General features: G+C 41.1%; 1 protein-coding gene across 1 annotated transcript in view; it reads left to right on the plus strand.

Moving 5' to 3' along the window:
• Positions 1–25,004, plus strand: part of LOC128109478 (C-reactive protein-like) — a 54,508-nt gene extending 29,504 nt beyond the window's left edge. The window contains exons 3-4 of the mRNA XM_052736645.1: positions 19,641–19,727; positions 22,014–25,004. Of these exons, the coding sequence (XP_052592605.1) occupies positions 22,016–22,627 (612 nt within the window). The 5' untranslated portion in view covers positions 19,641–19,727; positions 22,014–22,015 and the 3' untranslated portion in view covers positions 22,628–25,004. The remainder of the gene's footprint in view (positions 1–19,640; positions 19,728–22,013) is intronic.
• Positions 25,005–25,498: the final 494 nt, after the last annotated feature.

Below are 25,498 nucleotides of genomic sequence, written 5' to 3' on the forward strand. Positions count from 1 at the left end.
ATGGGCTACTAATTATGCCAGGACAACCGCCCTGGGCAAGTGGAGGCATATGTTTATCTTGTCTAATGAGCAAAGCCACTATTCATTGTCAACCCAATCAGCCAAATCAACTTCTTTTTTTTGTCAGAAAAAAATCTGACTCTGACTTCATATTCAATCCAAATAAACATGCTATTATGCATTCCCATGACAACCGTTGCATTCCTGAATCCAAGCAGCTAGCTGGGGATGAAATGATTCCATTTCCTCACATGTTGGTGTAAAGAGATGCCAGTTTAAGCCCCTGATTTTATAATAGTTACAGTTTAAATGACAGCATCCAATACTCCCTGCAAGGCAGAATACTACATTTTTTTTCAACAAAAATTTGTATCCTCCAATGTCAAGTTTGAAAGTACAGATAAGGGAAGTAAAGCTTCATTTGGGCACAGTCATTGTAATAATCAGGATTGATTACATCATTTGTGAAATTAAGACCTAAGTGAACATGGGGCCTCTCCTAAAAAATGATAGTTTTCTAAGAACAGGGTCCTATATGTGACTGTTTTGGCTGCTCGTCCATGAAGTTGGTCTGGGAACAATTTTAATTGTAGAGACCTGTATCTCATACCTAATATAAGATAAATCAATAATAATAAAACCCCTTCCAAACTAAAGAAATAACACCATAAATATCTTCTTTGCATGTATTTTCTTTTTTACCCATGTGGATATAACTTATTATTATTAACTGGAAATGATGACCAATATCTGTGAATTTTTCTACCTGTAATGTGTAAGATGAATTTCTAAATGGTATTAATAAAAAACCTGCAGTCAGATATTGGTGTAAATTCTGAAAGATCAGAGAGACAGAACAAGCCACAGCCAACCTCACCTTGCCAACTCCTCAGCTGATTCTGTTTCCATGAATCCTTAGACTGAATTCTTCTGAGTCCTCACCTGGAAGGGATCTCAGCTGAACTGCTGCTAAAACCCTAAAAGCTTAAAACCCTCTAGTTTCTGGTCCTCACGACTTATATACCTTTCTGCTTCCTGCCATCGTTTCCTGGTATTAAAGGCTTGTGTCTTTCCCAAGCAAGACATGAGATCTCAAATCCTGGGATTAAAGGCATGTGTCACCATGCCTGGCTCTGTTCCCCAGTGTGGCCTCGAACTCACAGAGATCTGGATGGATCTCTGCCTCCCAAATGCTAGGATTAAAGGCATGTGCTATCATTGCCTGATGTCTATGTTTAATTTAGTGACTATTCTGTTCTCTGAGTCCCAAGTTTTATTTGTTAGAACATAAATAAAGTATCACCACAGTAATGCATTCTTTATCTGAGATAGATTTTTCTATAACCTGGTCAACAGTTTCTTCGTGCCTCTGTTTCCTCATTTGTAAAATGTGGATAATGTTATTTGTCCCCCCAATTAATTGGGTTACTATGAGAATGCACCTAGAATTAGCACTTAGTAAATAATACTGAACTATTTGCTATTATTATCATCATTATTATTTTGGTCATTTTATTCACCACATAAGTTAAAATAATGTTAGACTAGGGAGTGTACTTAATTGCCATGCAGACTTGGCATGTAAAGTCTTTTGTTTGCCTATCAACAGTGTACCAGGTAAAACATTTTTTGATATTTGTATAACCATTTCTATTTTCACCAGAAAAATCTGCAACTAGTAATACTAATTCTTAGGAGGCTGTCCAGTCAATCCTAATAACTGAGTTTAAATGCTAAGCGTACTGATAATTTTACTAGTGCTCTTAGTTTTCCTCAAAAGGAATTAATTTATTGAATTTTAGAGTCTAAATGTTCTGTAAATAAATCACTACACACTGCATGAAAGAGTCTTCCCATATTATTGTTTGGCTGTGTTTTGTGAAGAGCACAAAGCAGAATAGACTGGTTGCTGGTGGAAAGAGAAGCATGCTCTCTCCAAGACTCATTGCGTTTGGAATCAGTTTTTTTCAGTTCTACTTAGGTAGACCTTGGAACTTTGATTAAAAACTTCCATTATGTTTTTATCAGTGCTTGGCTCGATGTAAGCTCCCCCTCCCCCAAGACTGCAGCCTAATTTTGTCCAAAGGAATCCTTGTGTCTGCTTACTTCAACATAGGCTGGCAAACGTAAAAACAGTGCAAATGCCACACATGTTTGCTTCCTTTCACTTGAAAGTAACACTTTCATTTTGAAGCTGAAATCAAATTTGTACCCAAATACATCTGGATTATTTGGTGGAGTTGAGAAACAGTGTGTCACAAATCGGGTGCTTGTGACAATGGACATGGTCAGTCTGGGCACTGGATTCTGAAATCAAGGTTTCTGTAGTGTTGTGCTCCCCTTCAGACTTGTGGGGGAATTTTCCCTTGCCTCACCCTAGCCTTTGGTAGCTTGCTGGCAATCTTTGGCGTTCGATAACTTGCAGTGACGTCACTCTGATCAGTGCCCTCGTGGTCCCAGGTGTTACCACATAGGTTTTAAACATGTCTGTCTTCTAAAAAGGACATTGAATTGGAGCCACCCTGCCATAGTATGGCTGCATCATAAATACATCTGCACAAACTTGGTTTCCAAATAAGCTCAGATTCTGAGGAACTGGCAATATATATACATACACACATATGTATGTATATATGTGTATTATGTATATATGCTCAGATATATTAAATATGTGAGCATAATTCATCTCATCAAAACATTCAAGTTAAAAAATTGTATTTCAAAAGTAAAATTTTACTATCTATATTTAATAATACTAAATTATTCAGATATTGGAAACATTTGTACCACAAATTTTTCATTATAGCTAAGTAAACATAAGAATTTTGTTGATGAATAATTAAATTTTATATATTCTAGGAACACATCTTACTACTTAAATTTGTACTTCCAAAGAGAATTATAAAAACTGCTAAAAAACAAATTATGTAAAGAATCTTGTGATATAGATTACTAAAATAAACAATGTCTAAATTAAAATGATGTAGATGAATATAATTATTGATTTTTAGAGCAAATTATAAAAATCAGATAACATATAAATCATGTTCTTGATTTATGAAACAAGAAGCACCATAAAAAGCATAATATTTCTTTTGAAAATGTCTGGGTGCATAACTCAGAAGCATGTACTAACCACTGGATGAGGTGGTTTATACCTGCAATCCCAGCATTGGGGTGCCAAAGCAGGAGGACCACAAATTCAAGGCTATCATCCTATCTTAAAAATAGAAATAATCATGTATTGCTATAAGGAGCCGTTCTAGCAACTCACTAGACATTGCGATTACATTTTATGCATTTGAAGAGAAAGCTGTTTTCTCTAACAGCTTAAGTCTGAAAGCGACATAGAGTCTGCTTTTCTCGGGCGGAGTGGAGAGAGGGTTATTGTGAAACAGGAGGTGAGGGGGAACATCAGCCCCTGAGATGGCTCAGGAGCAGATGCGTGCTTAGGTGGCTCAGTTCCGTGGGACACGGGGACCTAGAGATCACCTTGGAAACCTGTGAGTGTTTCTGGTTGACGAAGCCCAAATCACTGTCTAAGCTTAGTGTTACCAGTCAGCGGCCTGTGAGGGTCCTTTTGCTCTATGGGCAGTCTGCTCAGGCTTGCGTGAGATAGATGGCTGGGAGACACCTGGGTAGAAATAGTGGGGAGGCGAGGAAAAGCTCTTCGAGGGCAGCTCTCTCTCTGGCAACTTTTCCTTCCTTTGGTGATTCACAGTAGCCAGTGGTGGCAGTAGGCAGCTGGGAGCTTTGGCGGAGAGCATTTCCCAGCCCTTAGTACAGCTGGTGTTGTAGCTGCTAATCTGGCTTAGGTAGGGACTCCCTCAGCCCCTGACATCAGCCAATGTCACGGTTCTTAGCCTAGGTTCTGACTCCCTTGGTCCTAAAGACTGGACAGTCCTCAATAACTCCTCTTCTGGTGACCAGGGCCCACAGTTTCTCTTCTTTGGCTCCGTACAGCCTTTGACCCTTCTTCAGCTTTGGCTCTTCTTTTTTCTCATTGGGTCTCCTGGGTTTACTAACCTTCCTCGTTCTACTTCGGCTGTCCTCCGGCTGTTGAGGTGTTCCCTTTTCAGGCATCACACAGCCGCCAGCTGTCTTGCTGCATTCACAGGGCCTCTGGCTGCTTTGCTCCATTGACATCACCACCGATCTGTGTTCTCTGTTGTTTCTTTTTTTTTTTTTTTTTTTTCAAGTTGCCAATTCAATCCACACTTCTAAAGGTATGCAAGGCAAGACCACTAGATAGGAGCCTGTTATTGGATCCAGTGTTGTGAAATGAGGGAGGCAGCGCAGGAGAAATTCCCAGCAGGTGTGGAATAATCTTTTTGAACACTGTGAAGATTTGTCACTCAGACTGGTTTAATAAAAAGCTGAATGGCCAATAGCTAGGCAGGACTTTCAGGGCAGAGAGGACGCTGGGAAGAAGAAGGGCAGAGACATGGAGAGACACCAGGGCACAGAGGAAGCAGCATGGGCAGTACAGAGTAAAGGCAAGAAAGCCATGAGGCAGAAAGTAAATTAATAGAAATGGATTAAGTTATAAGAGCTAGTTAGAAATAAGCCTAAGCTATCAACTGAGCTTTCATAATTTATAATAAGTCTCCGTGTTGTGATTTGGGAACTGGGAGGAGGAACAGAAAAATCTGCCTACATTCAGCCAACTGAACAAGTAAGCCTAAGCAGACTTTGAGGAGGAATGCTTGGACTAGTCAAGGCCTTTGTTTTCGACCAATCACTGCCATTTAAAGCTTCTCAGGATGAATCTTAGCCACTTCAGTTTGTGTTGCATGCCAATCACAGCCTTACTTCCTTAGTTAAACAAGTCATAGCAATCTCTCTTAGAGCCACCAAGGGAAATGCATCTTTCTGGCCCACATAGAGACAACTGCAAGGTCATTTAGAAGATGTAATAGCAAAAAGCCTGGAGCAAACGATTTCAAACAACCCTAGCTGACGGTGCTTTCAGGAGCCAGGGAAAAAACAGCTGTAATCTTTGCCTCATTTTCTCAAGGCATCCACAGAGTGTTCAAAATGGCTGATGCTGCCATAAGGGGAGTCTGGCTGGCTGACTAATGGTCCTTTTGCTCAAGGCAGCCAAGGCAGTGAGAGAATTGTCCAACAGATGCTAAATAGCGAGTCCAGTTGTCCATCCCTCAATGTCTGTGCTTGTTTTTAGGAAAAAGAGACATTAGAAGGAGCGCTCATAGCAAGAACTTAAAGAATGAATCATTAACACTAAATAGTAAATTTGCAGGTTTTAACAGTGCTCAGTACTGGCACAGGGCCCAAGGGAGAAGTGGGTCCTTATCTTTCTCATTAGGATCCAAAGATCTGAGTAATGCAATTTCTAGCTTCTCTGATATGATGATGGACTAGGAAGTCAAAGCAGAAGGGAATTCGAATCTTAACTTCACTGAGGACTTCCACAGAAATGAGCAGCAGAGTTGCCCTGCGCTTCACACTGAACAGACTCAGCATCAACGTGTGTGTGTGTGTGTGTGTGTGTGTGTGTGTGTGTGTGTGTGTGCACATGCATGTTTGTGTGTATGATGGTATCTGATATTTATCATTATGTTTCATAAATCGCCTGGAAATTAGAACAGCTGGCCCATCAATATGTAGCCCATAGAGAAGACAGTAAGATGCGCCTCTAAACAGAGATGATGATGTGACCTTGTTGGGGAGTACAGGACTAACACACAGACATTTAGGGAAGGACACAAGGACAACCCTTTCTTGGAGGGCATTCTCAAACTTCACCTAATGTGTTATGGTAGCTATTTTTGTTTTCTTAGGTCTAGTTCATTAAAGTTTTTCTTTAGTACAACACAGAAATAAAAATTAAACCTGATGTGAAGAAGTCTATGAATTCACTTGGAAGAAGGAGAGCAAATAAGTGGAGTGAAGCTGATAAAATACTTTGATCCAGTGGTTAATGAAGTGAGGAATCCAAGGGACTGAATAGGTCTTTGAAGAAGAGAAAGCCTGAACGGAGATTCTAAGAGGAATGTAGGAGCTTCTGTTATAAAACAGCCTTATGGCTATAGAGTGAGGGTGCTTTCAGGTCTATTTATTAGTGAGTATTTTTGAGAAGATTCTCCCCCTAATACCATTATCCCTGTGAGATCTCCTCATCCTGATTCTAGTGTGTGTGTGTGTGTGTGTGTGTGTGTGTGTGTGTGTGTGTTTTGTAAGACTCACTAGCCCCTTTCTTCTATTAGCAAGTCTGTGCTATATCCTACAATGAATTCTGGAAGCTAGGTTATTATTCCACACTCTTACATCCACGACCATGGTTAAGTACAGAAATGATGATCTGGTCTACTCTGAATTATGTGGATTATTCTCCTACTTCTAATTTTGAATTAGGATTGAAGGTCCTTCAGTCTGAGAAGGACTGAAAGGTGGGGAAAGAGAACTCTTGATTCCTGGTTCAAGTTCTTCATAAGCAGCATCCTTTCAGATTTGTGCTATACTATACTGAAAAAAAATTTAACCGAGGATCCCTATATAGAGTTTCTTCTTTCAAGGCATTCTGCCATTCCAGTGCTTAAACCAGCAGGTTTTAGGCAAACGGCTGTGTGTTGTTGAATTTTAGGAGCCTTTTAAAAAACATAGTTTCTCTGTCAGAATCTAGCTTAAGTTTTTGGTACAGGGTACCGTTCAGGCTGTGGGGGGAGAAATGACATCAGGAGAGGGGTTTTCCGTAGTGGTGGATTCTGCATGCTACAATATTGACATCTAGGGTAAGATGTACCCACCGGTGCAGGAGTGGCGTGCCTGTCAGGGGAGAACCAACTACTTGCTGATTCAATTTGAGGCCTGGCTCATAGGATGGAACACCTGGTCCAAGGCCTATGGCTGGGGAGGTCGTGGACCCTGGGTGGGGCATGCTGTTGTTGTTTTGCTACATGGTCGTGTTGTCAGACTTCCATCTAAATATTTTTATATACCTAGTTCTGTGCTGCTCTCAGCTTTGGTTAGAGAAGCTTCTTTTTTTTCTTTCTTTTTTTTTTTTTTTACAGTGGTCAGTGGTTAGTGCAGATATTAAGCGTAAATGTCTTTGAGTTTGGTACCAAACAGGACAGTTATGTCACCCCCACAAGGCTCATGAAACATTGCAGAAGAGAGAGTCAGAAAGAATGTAGAAGCCAGAGGATGGGGGAAAGAGCTGTGAAATATTGTCTTTTGGACACGACACGGACATTGCGTTTATGAACCAACAGCCGTTGTGGTTACCTGCATAAGACCAAGATTGATCCAGTCAAATTTCCAGTATGGGTTGGGTAGGGTCTTAGGAGACCCCATTCTTATCTGAGGAGCTATTGGCAGTTGATAGCTTCTGGTGGAGGCAGAATCATTTTTGGGGTTTGTGTGGCCACTGGTAGGTTAACCATGCTCCAGTGAATGGCCCCACACATCATACCTATACGTATACATGTGAATATTGGCAGTACCAGTTGGACTCAGTGTGTATATGTATATGTATATGTATATGTATATGTATATGTATATGTATATGTATATGTATATGTATATGTATACGTGTGTGTAAAGAGGACATGAAGTTAAGAGAGGGACATTTTGAGGGGGAAAATTAATGGAGAGTTCAAGGGGAGAGGTGGAGTGGATATGATCAAAATACATTGTATACATGTGAAAAGTAAAAAGTGCCAGAAAAGACAGAAAAATCTCATATAAATGATCTTGCTGGGTTGGAAATCTCTCTGTGAAAAATTTTCAACGCCAAATTTTCTGCATAACATCACTTGTCATGAGGTAATCTCCTCCCGTTCTTCAAAAGCATGCAAAAACATAAAAGGCGTTATGGGAAAAGTATGATTTAGGGCATACCACTCAGGTTTATTCAGTTTCAAAATCTCTAGGTATTATAAAAATTAGGAATAAATTAAGTTACAGCACACCAAATACTGAATTTTATCTTTAAAAGAAAGCTTAACCTAAAAAAAAAAAAAACCCTCATTAGTAGAAAGTCGTTTAGAGAAAGATTGAATGATGGAGATTGGACAAGTAAGTCAACATGAAAGGGGCTTGGGATGTAACCCTGTGGCAGAGTGCTTGAACCTAACATGGGCAAGACCCCAGGTCCTGAGTACCACCAAAGCAAAACAAACCAAAGACACACGAAGATGACCGAGGGTAGTACAGTAGATCCTTCTAAGATGAAGCATGTGGCCAGATGAGCTGAGGGGAAGAAATATCAGGTATTAATTCCTACAACGTACTCTGTGATAACTGCTGTTACGTGGTGGCAGAGTATATACTAAATAAGTGGTCAAGAGAAACAAGAATGCTGTTTCTGTATCACCTTGGTATGGTGTTCTTTACCAATCACAATTGAAGTAGCTCATGTTTCAGAAAGCAAGTGCTGTATCCGAACTGACTCCACTAATGAACAATGGTGGTGCTAGAATTTCTGTGTCAAGTGCGTGTTCTGCTGGGAGTCTGATTATTGATGCCACGTTTGAATAGGGAAGACATTTTATTTGTTTATTTTTGATTTAAATTGAATCATCCCTTCTGAAGCAGGTTCTGGCTTTATCAGTTCCATTAAGACAATGATATGGCAGAAGGAGATGTTGCTCAAAGGTGACCTGAATCATTCAGAAGCTGATGAGATGATTTCTTACGGATATATCTGGCCACACAGGGCTAAGCTGGAGATGGATCAACAGCAGATTCAATTCAGAAATCTGCTTAGGGAGATTATCAAGATGAAACAATTGCAAGAGGCTGGGAGAGACCTTTCCTAGGCATGTTTCTCTGGCCTGAACAGTTTTTCAGGAGAGGGCTGCAGCAACAGCCTCTGGGTCCAGAACCAATCATCCCTGCTGTAAACCTGCCACTGAGACTGTGACACTCGATGAGAGACCTCAGGGGTGTCAGAAACAAAGGCTCAAAGGAACAGAAGGGAATCAAGAGCTTTGATTATGCAGAAAGGAGAAGAAAGGCACATCAGGTAAGAAACAGAGATGATGACAAGTGTCAACCCGGCAGGTTTCTAAGCCATTTGACAGGTGACAATATCCCTCATGTTCTCAGAGGATGCCTAGGCAGATTCTCCTCACACAGGATAAATGCGTATGCTTAATGCCTTAAGAGATTACATTAATCTCTCAAGAGATGTCTCCCAGATGAGATTATAAACCCAGGATGGCTAATATCAGTTCTCTGGCATCTTGCAAAGGCAAACCCATGATTTTCTTCAACCTCATTCTCTCAGACACTATGGGGCTTGTATTATTGCCCGTAGCAACGTGGAGTCCTGGGTTTTGGAGAGATGATTTTGTCAGAAAGATTTCATTTAAGTAGTTGTGGTTCTAGCTTGCTCTCTGCGTTCTCGTAGGTGCAGAATGAACGCTGTGACAATCTTATGTGCTCCATTAAATTCTTGGGACTGTTTAAAGGCAGAGCTTATTCAACCCCATCAGACTAGAAGAAGCCACGCCTCCATTTGTGAAAAAGCCCAAGTTGTGGATGATGAAGTGATCTGGCTTTATCATGGCAATGAAATAGAACTCCCTGGTTGAGACAAGCAGGAGTGAAGGGGATGAATTCTTAGTCTAAAAAAAAAATTTTTTTTTTAACTCACAAGGGCAAGGACATCTGACTTTAAACTTTAATTCATTTGCATTTTACTTACAAGGGAGTTTAATATTTGGACTTTAATCTGATTTTAGGAATATGATAATGAAAAGTTAGACTTTGGGCATCTCTATGTTGTCCACATTGGTTATTGATGTTGTTTGATTTCAATGCAGAACTTTGATGAGGCAACATTGGGGAATATGACTCAGGTGAATTTGGATTGAGAATAGAATAGGGAGTGAATTTTAGATTTAGTTGTGGCATAGTCTTATAGTGAATTGATCTATTGGGACAATCTCTGCATTGACTTTCAACATACATAGATGATTTATGGACCTGGAGAGCTTGTTTGGAGGATCTTACAGAAGAGTTCAGCTGTTTGTAGACCCTTGAATGGTCCTCTCTGCTGGAGAAGTCCATCTCTTTTGATAGAGAACAGCTCAGCTTCAGGAAGAATATACAAGGAACAAAGAGGGAGGAAGATGTTGTTGGCTTAGTCAGCAGGATCAGCCTGAGTGATGGGCGGGGTGACAGGTGTAACCAGATCATTGTCCTATCTGTTGCTGGAGAATTTATTTATCAGGGTATACTGCTGATAGCCATATCTTTGATGATTCTAGGATTATTGATCAGAAATGATGGATAAAAAGAACAAAGAGCAGAGCTGTTTCAGGTGAAATATTTACACCCTATTCCTTTATGCGACAAGTCTGAGTGAAAGAGAGGTTCCTGGCCATGACCCTCTACACGAATTCCTCCTTCCAGGGTGGCCACTTCTTCTTAACTCTGGTACAACACTGGTAGCTTAAAATCTGCTTCAGTGGGAATATTTACAGCATAGAAAACAGCAAACACAAAAACATCACGGCTTTTGTGCTGGAGAGTGGTCAGCAGGCCACTGGAAAGAGTGACATCCTATTGATGACTTTATGTTAAAACACTCAGTCTCTCTCTCTCTCTCTCTCTCTCTCTCTCTCTCTCTCTCTCTCTCTCTCTCTCTCTGCTGAGGATCTTGTTCTAGCCTGCTGATAGCATATGTTTGGATCTGCTCTTGGCCACATGACAACCTTGGCAGTGAGCATTCTGTACCCGCGACAGGGCACCTGTCTAGTTTTGCATGACCTGGGGTGGGTGACTAAGTTTGTCTCTATCTGGGGACCAATGCTAAGCCATTTTTTTTCTTTTTTTACCAACCCAGTCTCTTTCAGCTTTAAAATCAATATTTTGAACTCCATGGTTTTGACTTTTCTTAGTGGTTCAAAACTCAAAGGACAAGGAGAAAGTACTCTGGAAAGCCGTACAAGCCCCAGCATTCACATTTCCTTCCCCTTTTGAGTATCTGGGAAGTTGTATGAACTTACAGTATTCTAACACTATTTTAAACATATTACTACTTTTTAAAATTGTATTTTTTATTTTGAAAAATAGTCTTATCGAGAATTAGAAATTTATAGCACATATACATAGGCATATTTTAAAACAATGCTCACATAATTCAAATGAAGTTCTATCTCCTGTCCCAGAAACAAGCATGATAATGAAATTTCACTGCCTTTCTTATTATAAGAGTTTTTTTGGGGGTTGGTGGGTATACCATCTTTTCTTAATATTTTTGGAATACTTTTATGGATTTATAGATATGTTGAAAACGCAATACAAAGAGTTCCCCTATGCCCTTCATCCAATATTAGCATCTCATGTGGTCATGGTACATTTTGTCAAAATAACAAAGCAGCACTGGTGGGTTGCTAGTTACTAAACTCCAGGCTCTTCGTGGATCTCTGCAGGTTTTATATAAATGTTCATTTCCTGTTTAAGCATTCAACCCAGGACGCTACAGCACATTTAGTCATTGTGTCTTTTCAGTCTCCTTTGGCCTGGGACAGCATCTCATTTTTTTCTTGTTTTTCATGACCTTGACAGTATTGAGAAGCCCTGGTTGGACATTTTGTAGCAAGTCTCTCAATTTGGATTTGTCTGATATTTTTCTCCTTTGTAGACTGATGCTGTGGGTGCTTGAGATGAATTATTCATTGTTTTTAATACTTAAAAACACAACAGATAAATATATTTACATATCCTATGTAATATTATTTTGAATTTTAGAAGTGTGAGATACCATTTTAGCAGCTTTTGAGAATTTGCTTTTTATCTTGGAAATTGTTTTTTGAGCTCTGCCTTTTTAAAAACACACTTCTGTTGTTATAGTGTAACATATGCATTCCTGAAAAAAATCTTCATGTTCTGCATGATTTGTGTGCTAAAAATAACAAGGATTGTGAGATAATTAGGCCCATAGATAATTAGAGGCAGACCATTCAAAACCTATGCAGTAACGTACCAAGAGGACTAACGTGAACAGTAACAATCCAAAGACATTCTTCGTACACCGAAGGCTTCTCAGACACTTCCACCAGCCTCACAATTAGTCCCACTTTTATAGCCTTCGGTTCAGAGGCCCCATGACCTCTGAGATACATTTCTTTGAGGTCTATCATTTGCAACAGGGGCTGGACTCATGGAAACTTAAAACCCCATTTTGACGGTAGCTTCTCCTGCCATCAATAAAATTTTGTGTTACATAGAAATTCTCGGCAGTGTCTTCATCAACGCTTGCAGAATCACCATCTAGTTTAATACTGTGGAATGCATAGCAACGTTTGAAGCCACTATAAACCATCTCCTGCATGTACTAACAGTGCTGAGGCAGAATTCTCAGCATCGTCATTAAGATCTTCACACTTCACAAGGAATTTTTCTTTGCTTGTGAGAAAATGTAGTCTTTATTGCTTCACCATTAACCTGCTGGGGAAGATGACATATGAATGGATATAACCTCTATGTTATATTGACACTATTCTTAATTTATGTAAAGCTTCAATTTACATATTGAAATGAGGGATGACCTAATTTGCATCCAGACACTTGATTTGTGGCTGAACAGGATGTGTACATATCTTCCTCATGCCTTTTAACTGTGGTAAACAATTCTGTCATTAAAAAAAAAGCATTTCTCAGATGGAAACTTAGATTCCTTCAATTTTTTTCCCCCCAGAGAAACAAATAATGCTGCAAAGAATTTTCTTGTACATGTTGTTGAGGGAGTTTTCCAGAGGTGATGTTAATAGAGGTAAGACTGTTGGATTGTATGATATGGGCATCTTTAATGAAACATATGCATCCATTTGGGGAGTAGTAATGCCATCATGATGCTAGGCCATTCAGTGGATGTGGTTACAGGTCCATTTATTAATTTTTTTTTTTTGTTTTCTGACTTAAGTAAAAATGGTGCCTGTTTTCTGTTTGACCTCCTTCTAGGTGCGCTTTAGGTTTTAGTAATACCATGGCTGGCATTTTATGTTATATGTCTTAACTGATTACTTTTAGAGGAAAAGAACATTTTAAAATGTTTCATAGTTATTTTAGATCAACACAAATATTAAACTCTAACTAATTCTAAAAGCTGTGTGTGTACATGTCTTAGGATTTTTTTTTATAACGTAATTCTTTATTGATTCTTTGGGAATTTCATATCATGCACACCAATCCCACTCACCTCTCTGTTTCTCCATATCTACCCCCACCCCTGCAGCAGGCTCCCTAGAGAAAACCCCCACAAAAATTAATTAAAAACAACAAAAATACCCCCACCTCGCTCCTCCATCTTTCCTGGTTGTCCAGCACCTCTTTATTCATCCTGGTGGCATCGGGAGTGCCACACAGTACACCCTTTTGTCCAGTCCCACCCACGATTGTTCATTGCAGGGGGTCATTGGTCTGGTTCAAGGTCCCTGGTCTCTGGCACATCATCATCACTGGACCCTCACCGGAACTCCTCTCAGATGTCCTGCTGTTGCCCCAAGTCTTGAAGACCCTGCAGCTGTGGTTCTGCAGAACTAGTCCTTTCATGCACTCCAGCAGGTCATAGATGGGGTGGATGTTAGGGTGGGCCAACCCAAGGCCCGGGAAGTGGGCCTGGGTTGTAGCTGAGCTGGTCAATCTGGGCTGCTGGGACTACCCCCTCAGGCAAGAGTCAGAGCCAACTCTCCCATGCCTGTAGTGAGGGGTGGCACCATCTCTTTCAAGTATGTGTGTGGGGGGGCTGCTCTCCTATGAGAGGTAGGGCCAGCTCTCCTGTTGCAGTGTCCAGCAAGGGGCAGGGTCAGCTATCCCAGAGCCAGTGAAGGGCAGGACTGGCTCAGCACAGCCCTCAAATTTCAACATGCATGGCCCCCTGTGGTGACATGGACCATGGGCATCAACACAGACCCCAGCTGCAGCAGGACCATGGACTCAGACATGGCCTTAGGCAGGAACTCGGACTTAGACATCACCATGGCCCAGTGGCAGCTCAGGCCACCTAGGTCATTATGACTTTGGTGGCAGCATGGCCCTCGGGCACTAACATGATCTCAGGTGGCTGAGTAGATCCTGGGCATCTGCACAGTCCTCAATGGTGACAGGAGCCATGGACATCAACTTAGGCCTCGGCTGCTGTTGGGCCATGAACCCAGACATAGCCCTCAACTGCAGCCTGGGGCTGAGTATCATCATGACACCTTGTGGTAGTGCAGGCTACTCAGATGTGTATGGCCCAGCTATAGCATAGCACTCAGACACCAACATGGCCTGAGGTGGTAGCCCAGACCCTGCATATTTATATGGCCTTTGGTGGTAACAGAAGCCACGGACATCAACACAGACTGTGTCTGTAGTAGGGCCATGGACACAGACATGACCCTTAGCTGCAGCCCATGCCTGGATGACACCATGGCTCTGAGTGGCAGTGCACACCACTCAGATCAGCATGGCTCCAGTGGTTGCATGGCCCTTGGACAACAACATGGCCATAGGTTGTAACCTAGACCCCGGACGTCTGTGTGGCCTATGGTGGCAACACAAGCCACGGACATCAACAGGGACCCTGTTTGCTGTAGGGCCACAGACCCAGACAAGGTCCTCAGCAGCAGCCTGGGTCCAGTTCTCACCATGGCCCCAGGTGACGGTGTCAGTACAGGCCACTCAGATCGGCATGGCCTCATTGGCAGCATGGCTCTTGGACACCAACATAGACTCAAGTGGTTGACCAGACTCCTGGCATCTGAATGGCCTTCAGTGGTTAATGAAGCCATGGATATCAACACAGACCCTGGCTACAGTAGGACCATGGACCCAGATATGGCCCTTGGCAGTACCCCAGGCCTGGATATCACCCTGTTCCCAGGTGGCAAGCAGGCCACCCATATCAGCCTGTTCCTCACTGTTTTTGATTCTTCAGTTCTGCCTCTTTCCACAGCACATGGACCATTCTGCTTCTTTCTTTCCTGTTTCTCCACCTCATTGTAACAGCACCTACCCTCCTGGTGCTGTAAGGCCTGTGGATGTTTTCAGCCAACCCAGACTGTGAAGACCCAGGATGGCCTGTGGGTGTCCTTCATCTGCCTGGGCCAAGTGGTACCAGGCAGGCCTGTCATAGGATTTTTAATATAGGCAAGTCATATGGACAGCTTGTGCATTTCTATTCTTTCCTGATCATTGGATCATTTTGTTCTTTGTCTTACTCTACTGAATTGTACAATTTACATAGCAAGCATGTTGTCACTCCAAAGAGATCTAAAATTTCATTGTGTATGTGGTGTGTGTGTGTGTGTGTGTGTGTGTGTGTGTGTGTGTGTGAGAGAGAGAGAGAGAGAGAGAGAGAGAGAGAGAGAGAGAGAGAGAGAGAGAGAGAGAGAAAGGGGGGAGAGCATAAGCGCCCACGCACATGCCAAGGCCAGAGGAAGATGTTGGGTGTTCTCCTGTCTCTGTCTCTGCTTCATTCTCTTGGGGACCTGAGGCTGGCTGTTTTTTCATTAGGTGCTGGCCAGAGAGCTCCAAGAATTCATATGTGTTTGCCCCTAGTGATGAAGTCACATATGTGCAGGGCCATGCCCTGTGTTCTTATGTGGGTGATAGGGAATCAAACTTAGGTCCTCTGCTTGTCTGGCAACTGTTCTAACTCACTGAACCATTTCTCCAGCTCCAAGTTTTAAGAATAATATTTTTTTTTGTAGAGTTTTAGTTGAAACTTCTATTTTTAATTTAATAAGGATGGATCGAGGCTCATTTTTAAACAGATGATTTTAAAATGATCCCTTTGAATGATGTTTTGATGTTGCTATTTAAGTGGATCAGGATGGTATAAATTACATTGATAGGTTGCTCTAATTTTCTGAGCAAAACCTTTGACAGGCAAATGCTAATTATTTTTACCTTGTCCAACATAACTCTGTGTAGCTGGCTACCCAGAAAAGATTCTGACCCACTGCAGAAACCCATGGGAACTATTCAGGCAATCAGTCCTTGTCTAATTGCATGGCATGGCTATCTACCCCTCAGCCATGTCGGTGGCTGGCTGGTTTCACTCCTCTGTGAATGCTTATGGGCCTTATCCTGCCCAGGCTTGCTGTGCTGTTTAGCTCTAGCTGCAAAGCCTGAACTTCAGTTTCTTACTCTACCAGGGAATTGCTGCCATGAATGCTAAGTTGTTATGCCATACTGCTATTGTGTCATGGACCCTGGCCATACAGGGGGAAAAGACATTACTTCTCCAACTTTGCCAACTGCAGTAGTTTGAATGTCATTGACCCCCATAAGCTCATAAGGAATGGCACTATTAGGAGGTGTGGCTTTGTTGGAGGAAGTGTGTCACTGGGGGTGGGCTTTGAGGTTTCCTATGCTTAAGCTTCACTCAGTGTCGCAGTCTATTCCCTGTTGCCTTCTGTTCAAGATGTAGTCAGTACCATGTTAGCCTTCAGGCTGCTGTGCTCCCTGTCGTGATGACAATGGACTGAACCTCTGAAACTGTTAGCTGCCACCTCAATGCAATGTTTTCCTTTATAAGAATTGCCATGGTGTATCTTCATAACAATAGAAACCCTAACTTAAACACAGGCTCATAGCTGTAGAGAAGGAATTCCTCTCTCCAAGCTTGATGTTCAGTCCTAGATCCTGCATGCTGTTCCTCCTGTGAGTGTTCCCAGCATTACTGGCCAAACCAGATGTGTTAATTTTGCAGGGCTGTTTGCTTTTGTTTCTTGCCAATCCCATTTAGCTGTGATGTTTAACTTTTTTTCTATGTAGTTTGGCTATATTTTATTTGAGTTTTTTTTTGCATATATAAGATTCATAGGTGAGATAGATTTCTCATTCTCTGGTGTTCTTTTTATTTGGATTCTGAATTAACTTATGATATCCTTAAAATAAATCAGAAAACCTTACTTCTCATTTTAAGTTTTCTTGACAATTTTCTAACATCCACTGATGAGCCACATTTTATCTTATTTTTAATTGACAGAGAATAGTTGCATATGTTTTAGGGTTCAAGGATATTTCTAGATATACAGTTATAAAATGACCAAGCCAGGATAATCACAGATCCATCACTTCCTTGTGGCAGCCATATTGATTCTTTTTATTTCTAGGATACACACATACAAATTGAAAAGCTTTCTAACTTTCCTTCTTGTCCTGATTAGCAAGCTTCTTGACATGGATTAGACATGGATCTTGTCTACACATCTTTCCTAGGTTCTTTTGATCTGTCTGCTTTTGTCATTCATACATTTTTTATTACTTCTTTGATTATTTCTTTACCTCTAAATATTTTTCTTCAAAATAAATAGTTTCTTGGGAACTGGAGAGATGGCTTGGCAGTTAAGAGCACTGGTTGCTCTTTCAGAAGACCCATGTCCAATTTCCAACATCTACATGGCAGTTCATAACTGTCTGTACTCCAGCTTCAGAGATGCCCTCCTCTGACCTCCACAGGTACAAAGCATGTATGTGGTACATAGGCAAAATGCTCACTCACATACAATAAAAATGTAAAATTAAAAAGTTGTTTGTTATTTGCTTGTTCATGCTTTTTATAACCAGAGTATCTTAGTTAGACATTTCTTCTTTACTCTTTTTTTGGAGACATGTCTCATATAGCTCAGTCTAGCTTTGAACTTGCAATGTAGTGGAGGATGACTTTGAACTCTTGATTCTCCTGCCTCTGTTTCCTAAGTGCTGGGATTACTGGCACTGCATTACCGTTGCCAGCTTTTCCCATTTGCTCTCAAATTCCTAAGATAGGCATATCTATTATTGTTGAGTAAGGTGCTCTCTATAACATTAAGCCTATCTGTTTGCCTGTGGAGGCCCTTACTGTTTCTGTGACCTGTTTCTAGGAGCTATGAGAAATGAGCATCTAGGAACAATGAGAAATGAGCAGAAAATACTGGCAGGGCATATCAGTAATTTATCATCAGGGTTGGGAACCTTCTGAGTATCTACAAACTCTTGGGCAATATCTTGTTTTTTGGCCTAAAGGATTCTTTCTGCCTCAGGCTATGAACAAAAGACTTTGGGAAAGGGAGTGAGGTATGGTCTGAGAGCCCTAATTAACACTGTGGCCCAGTGGCCCACCACTCACTTCCATCATTCTTTACGTTAGGGTGCATCAATGTATTTTCACATTGGCCATTCCCTGCATATGTTTTCGGTTATGATATATTCTAGTGATGGGTGTTTCCTGCTTTTTGGATCTCAGGGAATTTGTTTTCCTTCCTGCCAACGAAACTCTTCCTCTACAGTCCTGGTACCATATTGATCTACTTTTTAGAAATATATTTCCATCATTTGTAGGAATTGAAGTAAGAAGATGATATTGGCATCTGTGCTGAGTCCATTACTGCTTAAATTTGTCTTCTCTGACTTTTCTGTGATTTCTTCTTTTAGCTATGCCTTCATTTATTTCACTCTACAATGCCACAGAGTACCAACTCTGGGCCAAGCTTGGTATCAGTTGTTTTTCAAGAAGGTAGTGCTATTACCCATAAATAAAAGGGTGTGATTTTTTTCTTATTTTTCATAATAAACCTTCTCCTTCTTATTTATATCAGTCTAAGTGCACATTTTTTTTTTTTTAAACCTTGGAGGCTTAGCTTGGGTTAGAGACTCATCACCAAAAAAGCAGAACTCCCTGATCTAGGTGTGAGTCAACACGATGTTCTGGCCTCACTCACATAACGATGTCAAAGTGCTAGTTAGGTGTTTTCAGACGCTGCTCTCTGAAGACTCCGTATTTGGTCAGATTTCCATTCTCATCAGTGGTGCGGGCATGTCTCTCACATCTGTCTCCTCCGAGTTCTTGTTGCCTCTGCCTAGTTCTGACTCCTGTCACGTGTACCATGACTAGTCTGGCTAATGACTCAGTCCCTGATCTTTAGCAGCAGCTCCTAACATTTGTCATGGCGAAACTGATGACCTGAGGTCCATTAAGACTATGAATTTATAATCTCTCTTACTTTACAACCCTTACATTTCTTCCATTAAAAATTGAAAAACACTTACCATTTCCTTATTTATAAACCTTCAAAGTCTCTTATTTGCTTAAAGTAAGATGACCTTAGGAGCAATATTTTTATAGATTATTTTATTAAGCTCTTTATGTAAGTAGTGGATAGTATAATCATAATCATGGGCGTGAATGCAATAATTTTGCTGGTAAAATAGAATCATCATTCTAATAGTGACTAGGAATTAAGGAATATGAAGTAAATGCTATATTAATGACTTAATTTGGTTAGATGGGGTGAGTAAAAGAATGAATTGTACAAACCATAGAATTTTGACCTGCAGATCAATACAATTTTGGACCATAAAGACTAAATTCACTAAACTAATTCTGCACTGTATGAGAGTGGAGAAAGTGAGATGAGAACAAGCATGGGTTCATCCAGTGTTCTGCTCCTGATTATGGATGTGATATGACCAGCTCCCTCAGGCTCCCACCTCTGTTCCTTCCCTGTTCTGAGAGACTGTAACTTGGCATTGTGAACTAAAATAAATCCTTTCTCCCCTAAGTTGCTTTTGTCAGGATATTTTTTTAAAATCATTCATCAGGAAAGGAAATTAAGACAGTCTTGAGTCTCTCACTTCTGTTTTTGCAGCTCAATTTAAGTGCTGTTTCTATGTAAAATCCTGTGCTTTTCTGACAGGTTTCCTATGTAAGGATACCAGGATGTTTCATGGGAAATGATGACCAATTTGAAACCAAGGTCTTGGTCCAGGGTATTGCTACAAAGGTATTTCTATTTTCCTAAGCTCTTTGAGATGTAAATATCATAAATCAACTGAAATGTGTAAATTACAAAAAGGGGATTTGTGGATAACCCACCTTTGAAGACCAGAGTCCAGTAAGAGCATTGGCAATAGATGAATTCAAATTCTCAATGTGGTTGAGGCTCTGCCTGTCTCTCAGCTATAACTGGGAGTCAAACTTGGAGTGGTGGGACCAAAACTCACTTCTTAAGGCCTTAAAATTTGTTCACTTTAAAAACAATGTGCATGTATTCACGGAAGAGTTAAGAACTGTGTTGAATGTTGTCAGCTGTTGCATAAGATAAGAAAAAACCCAGAAAATGTTATTAAATTTAATAATAGAGAGATGCTTATATTGTTTTCCTTTCAAGTGATAGAGGTCAGAACCTAAAATCTTGGGGTTAAGGAGGAGGAGATGGGACAATGGAGGTTGTAGTTATAACCTTTCCTATTTCCCTTCTTTTTTCCTCTGTCTTTACCTTCTTTCTCTAAAATGTTACATTATTATAGTGTTGGTGTTTGGGGAAGTGATAGAGTAAAGATGAAATTAATGATTTGTATTGTAGAAAGAAGCACATGGGGGCAAAATTCACTAGGTGATGGACCATCTGGACCTGTTGCAAACGTGCAAGGTTGACCTTAGATACATAGAGCAATTGTTTATTCCTTATGGGGAGTCGGAAAGGCTGGTAGATTTTACAGTGGAAAGATAGAAAGTGGAATCAGCCAAGCTTCAATATGAAAAAGACCAAATTCATAGTGATTCAACAAAATGTAAGACTGCATATCCTTTAAGCAAATATTCATGTAGATAGTCAAAGGCTGATACAATGGCTTCATAATGAAATTTACAGATTCAGTCTGTCTTGTTGCTGTGCCAACCTCAGCATGCAGCTTGCCCTTTGTCAGACAAAGGTGATTGCTCGATCCCCCATCAGCTTGTAAGAATGCTAGCCACAGAGGAAGGAAAAAGTGAAAGAGAAGCCACGTGTCTTCACTTTAAAGTGAATGCAGAGATTGTCCCTAGTCTGTCCAAATCTCATTCTGGCCTGTAGCTGAGGCTGAGAAATCCAGTGTTTGGTAGGATGAGAATGCCTAACGAAAACTCGTATTCTTACTGAATGAATGAATGGTTCTCTGCTTCAGGGGATACAGTATTTCTTCTCTAATTTCTCAATGAGAGGGTGACTCATGAATGGAATGAAAGAATGGATGAGATTGTAAGGGGTTCAGGAGTAAGGCGAGGGAACACAGTGTTCGCCTAGAAGACTGAGCTAAGTAGAGAACTACTTAACTACTTAACTGCAGGCTGTGTGGAGGGACCACTTCATTTTGTGGTCAAAAGAAGCAAATGGCCTATCATTCTGACTCCTCTCTGAAGCTTCCACATTAAAAAAAAAAAGTGTTTCACGAGATGGAGCACAGTGGTACACTTGGGATAGGACACGTGTTCCCTTCAGTCAAAGGTCTCTGATAAGCTATGCAGTTGGCCAAGAAAAGTTTGTTCTTGGTTCTGGGAATGGGATGTTTGCTTTCTTCACTTCCTAAGTGTAAGAGAACGGCTTCCAGAAGTGGTTAGCAGATGCTGGAGATGCGACCATCATATGCACACACACGAGAGCTCATCTATTAAGCTAAGCTTTCTCATTATTTTCTTAGCCCAGATAGGCAAAGTGGAGCCTTGGGAAGCTTCCTCATTTTTCCTGTCACAAAGAAACTGGTGATTCAGTGGTCACAGGAGTTTGTAATAAATAACCCACATTGATTTCTCTGTTCCAGAATGATTTTGGCTTCCCTTCCTCCCAGTAGTCTGATGTTTACCCCAAGAGGCAGTGTTAGGAAATCATTTACAAAGTGGTACAGCCTCTCCTTCTGCTATAGTTATAAATCCAAGTATGGGCTGGGACTGAGGAAAGGGATCCAGGACTTCTCATTGTTGATCGTTGATGTCCTCCTAGTGGGGACATCCAGATCCCAGCAGCATCAACAGCCATGGAGAAGCTGCTGTGGTGCTCACTGATCATGATCAGCTTCTCTCAGGCTTTTGTCCAGAAAGGTAGGAGCTATTATAAAGATTTGACCTGGGGGGAGAAGGGTGAGAGCCTAGTATTTTACAAATGGAATTCAGGGGGCAGCCTCAGGTACAGATGTGTATTTGTGTCACCTGGGAAAAGGCCAGATGTCTCCTCATCCTAAACTCTGCTTGTAAGTGAAGGTTAAATTTTTGTTATCTGGGAAACTACTCACTTTCTTGGTTTTCTGTCCCACAGACATGTCTAGAACGGCCATTGTATTTCCCAAAGAGTCAGACAATTCCTATGTAACCCTGGATGCGCTGTCAAAGAAGCCACTGAAAGCCTTCACTGTGTGTCTCCATCTCTACACGGATATGAGCACAACCCGCAGCTTCAGTATTTTCTCTTATGCTACCAAGAATAACCCTAATGATATTCTCATATACTGGACTAAGGATAAAGGGTATATTTTTGGAGTGGGTGGGCCTGAAGTACTATACAAGGCTTCTGAAATTCCTGAAGCTCCAACACACCTCTGTGCCAGCTGGGAGTCTGCTACAGGGATTGTAGAGCTCTGGGTTGATGGGAAACCCAAGGTGCGGAAGAGTCTGCAAAAGGGCTACACCGTGGCGACAGATGCAAGCATCATCTTGGGGCAAGAGCAGGACTCGTACGGTGGTAACTTTGATGCAAAGCAATCTTTTGTGGGAGACATTGGAGATGTGAACATGTGGGACACTGTGCTATCTCCAGAACAGATCAACACCATGTATGTTGGCGGGACATTCAGCCCCAATGTTTTGAACTGGCAGGCACTGAAGTATAAAGTACAGGGTGATGTGGTTATGAAGCCCCAGCTGTGGTCCTGACCTACTATTGTGAGCCCTGAGATACCTCCCGGGATTACATTCTCTCCCTTGTCTCCAGTTATAGACCTTTTAACCCCAACAGATGCTGTAGTTCTACTCTGTGAATATGGCCTTTCACTTCCCTGCTCTGCCTTCCTCAGCACCAGAGCATGGAATTTAAGTGTATGGCTGGGCAGCATGTGCATCGTGCTAGGAATCCCTACCAAAGAGAATCTGAATTACACATGTTTATATGTATTGATTTTTCTGAGACTGAGTTTCTTTGTGCAACAGTCCTGATGTCCTGGAACTTGCGCTGTAGACCAGTCTGGCCTTAAACTCACTGAGATCCACCTGCCTCTGCCTCCTGAGTGCTGAGATTAAAGGTCTGTGCCACCACCACCTCACTTGTTTATATATATTTTTAATTGAGAGCATTTTAGATAATCCCTCACCCTCACATAGACAAGAAAACAGACACACAGAAAGGAGAGTGAAATTTTTTATTTGAATTTTTTGTTTTTAGAATTTCAAACATGAATGCTGTATTTACTTCATTTCTATCCCTTCCTCTCCAAATCCTCCTGTGTCTTGACCCCTTATTTATTAGTTTTATATGCATACACATACATACATACATACATACAATATCTATCACCTATCTATCTATCTATCTATCTATCTATCTATCTATCTATCTATCTATCTATCATCCTACTGATTCTGTTTGGTGTTGCATGTATGTTGTTGAGAGTTGACCACTTGGGACTGGATAACCTATCAGGTGGCACACCCCTGAAGAAAACAGATTCTCCTTTTCTCAGCAGCCATTGATCACCTATAGCTCTTCATATAGGGGTTGGGCCTTGTGAAATTTCTTCCATCCATGTTAACTAGTGTCGTCATTTTATGTGGGTCTTGTTTAGGCAACCCAGAGTGATGGAGCACTGACTCTATTGTGCTTAGAGTCCGTTCTTTTCTGGAATAAAATCTGTAACTGAACTTCCTGGATCCATAAGTCAATAAAGCCACCTTTGGTTTGAATGATTTGGAGCTGTCTCATGACTAACTTCATTATCAACCATGAAATCAAGAGTGTGAGTTCAGGCTGACTGTCACTGCCTTGGAGGATCATATCTGTGCCTTTCCACCTTCTGCTGCTGAAATCTCTTGGGATGAGTCCCTTTGAGATGAACAGCCCTGCTTTGGAAATAGCTGGTCATTCATGGGGTTCTCACGTGGGGGTCTGTTACTTTCCCTTTTAGAATTGCAGTTTGAGAACAAAAATCTAAAGATCATTGAGATTCATGAGTTTGTAGTCAAGTTCAATGATGGAATACGTTTGTTTCCGTCTGTTTGGCTACTTAAAGAAACAGACCCCTGAGGCATCCTTTACCATAGTCTTTTAGAACTGGGTGAATGAATGATAAAGTTATTCCATAAGGCCTTCCTTATCCAGGGTTGGAGAAGGGGCTCATTAAGTCATTATTTTAAGGAAGGCATATGGTGGACTGGCTAAATAAAGAGGTTATAGGGTCAAGTCCATGTCCTGGTTTTGTAACTTATCAATGATGTGGCCTCTATGACTCGGTTTTCTTACCTACAAACTGGGAGAAATAATTTAATCCACTTAAAGGGTTATTTTAAGAGCCAGATACGATTACACAAATAGTAACCTCTTATAAAAGTCATCCTCTATTATTATTAGTAGGCTGTGTACTATATGCATAAACATTATACACCCTGAAAATACTGCTGCTGGGATTTGTCTAGCTTGACAGCAAGTGAGTTTCTGATTTGCTAAGAATTCAGTTCAGACCATTAGGAGGACGAACAGAGTGTCTTTGAAGAAATTATTTATGAATATCGATTTCCTTAATTGACCTTTGATAACCATTTAGAAGCACAAGAGTTAAGGAAATACATTCTTAGGCAAAAATGTGAGTGCAGATAATTCTCCATTGTCCAATTAGGGCAAATCCATACACCCTGACACTCAGCTAAGTGGGAGAGAGGGTTGAGGCTCTTTTCTAGTTAACGAACCTAACCAGGAGATATGTCTTAATTATAGAAGTCCATCCCAACTCCCCAGGGATGTGGGATGAGCTAATATGTTCTTCAGAATTCAATTATGGGTAGCTTGCTACACACAGTCTAGTGGAGAGCCTCTGGCCCTGATGGTTTTATCCAGGGAAATTTTAACAGGTAGCATTTGCATTCAGTGTGGATTAAAAAATCTTAATAAATTTTTTCTGTAGCGTTTAAATTCAAGCAATTTACCTTACTGGTGGATACTTTGATGTGATCTTTTTAGAAAATGTATTCCTATGGACCTGGTGAATTGTCATCCTGTATGAAGCTGTTAGATGTAATCTAATAAAATACTATCTGCTGAGGATGATTTTGGTTTGGAATGTTGGTGCCATCGTTTTATAGTTTTGTAAGTGGATAATATCAATCTTCCATGGTGGTAGCTTCTGGGTGATATTGGTAATGCTGTGTCATTACACTGGCCTTCCCAGGGTTCATACATCCAGCTTATCCATCAGCATTAAAGAGCAAGTTAAAAAGACAGAGAGCCCTGCTGTACTTACATCCTGATATTAAGACTAGGCAATAGCTAGGAAGATGGCTCAGTTGGTAAAGCACTTGTCTTACAAGTCTGAGGACCTGAGTTCAGTCCCCAGAGCCTACACAAAGTTGCCAGGCATGGTGGTCCATGCTTGTAACTCCAACACTGGGAGGTAGAGACAAGAGGGCTCCCAAGGGTCACTGGCCATCCAGTCTGATTTAATTGGTAAGCTCCAGAGTAATGGGAGACACTGTTTCAAATTAGGTAGATGATGTTCCCAAGGATGACCCCAAGAGTGTTTTCTGCCTTCTACATGCAAG

Source organism: Peromyscus californicus, unplaced genomic scaffold, assembly GCF_007827085.1.
Source record: "Peromyscus californicus insignis strain IS unplaced genomic scaffold, ASM782708v3 Scaffold_14__1_contigs__length_90479793_seg_2, whole genome shotgun sequence".
NCBI lineage: Eukaryota > Metazoa > Chordata > Mammalia > Rodentia > Cricetidae > Peromyscus > Peromyscus californicus.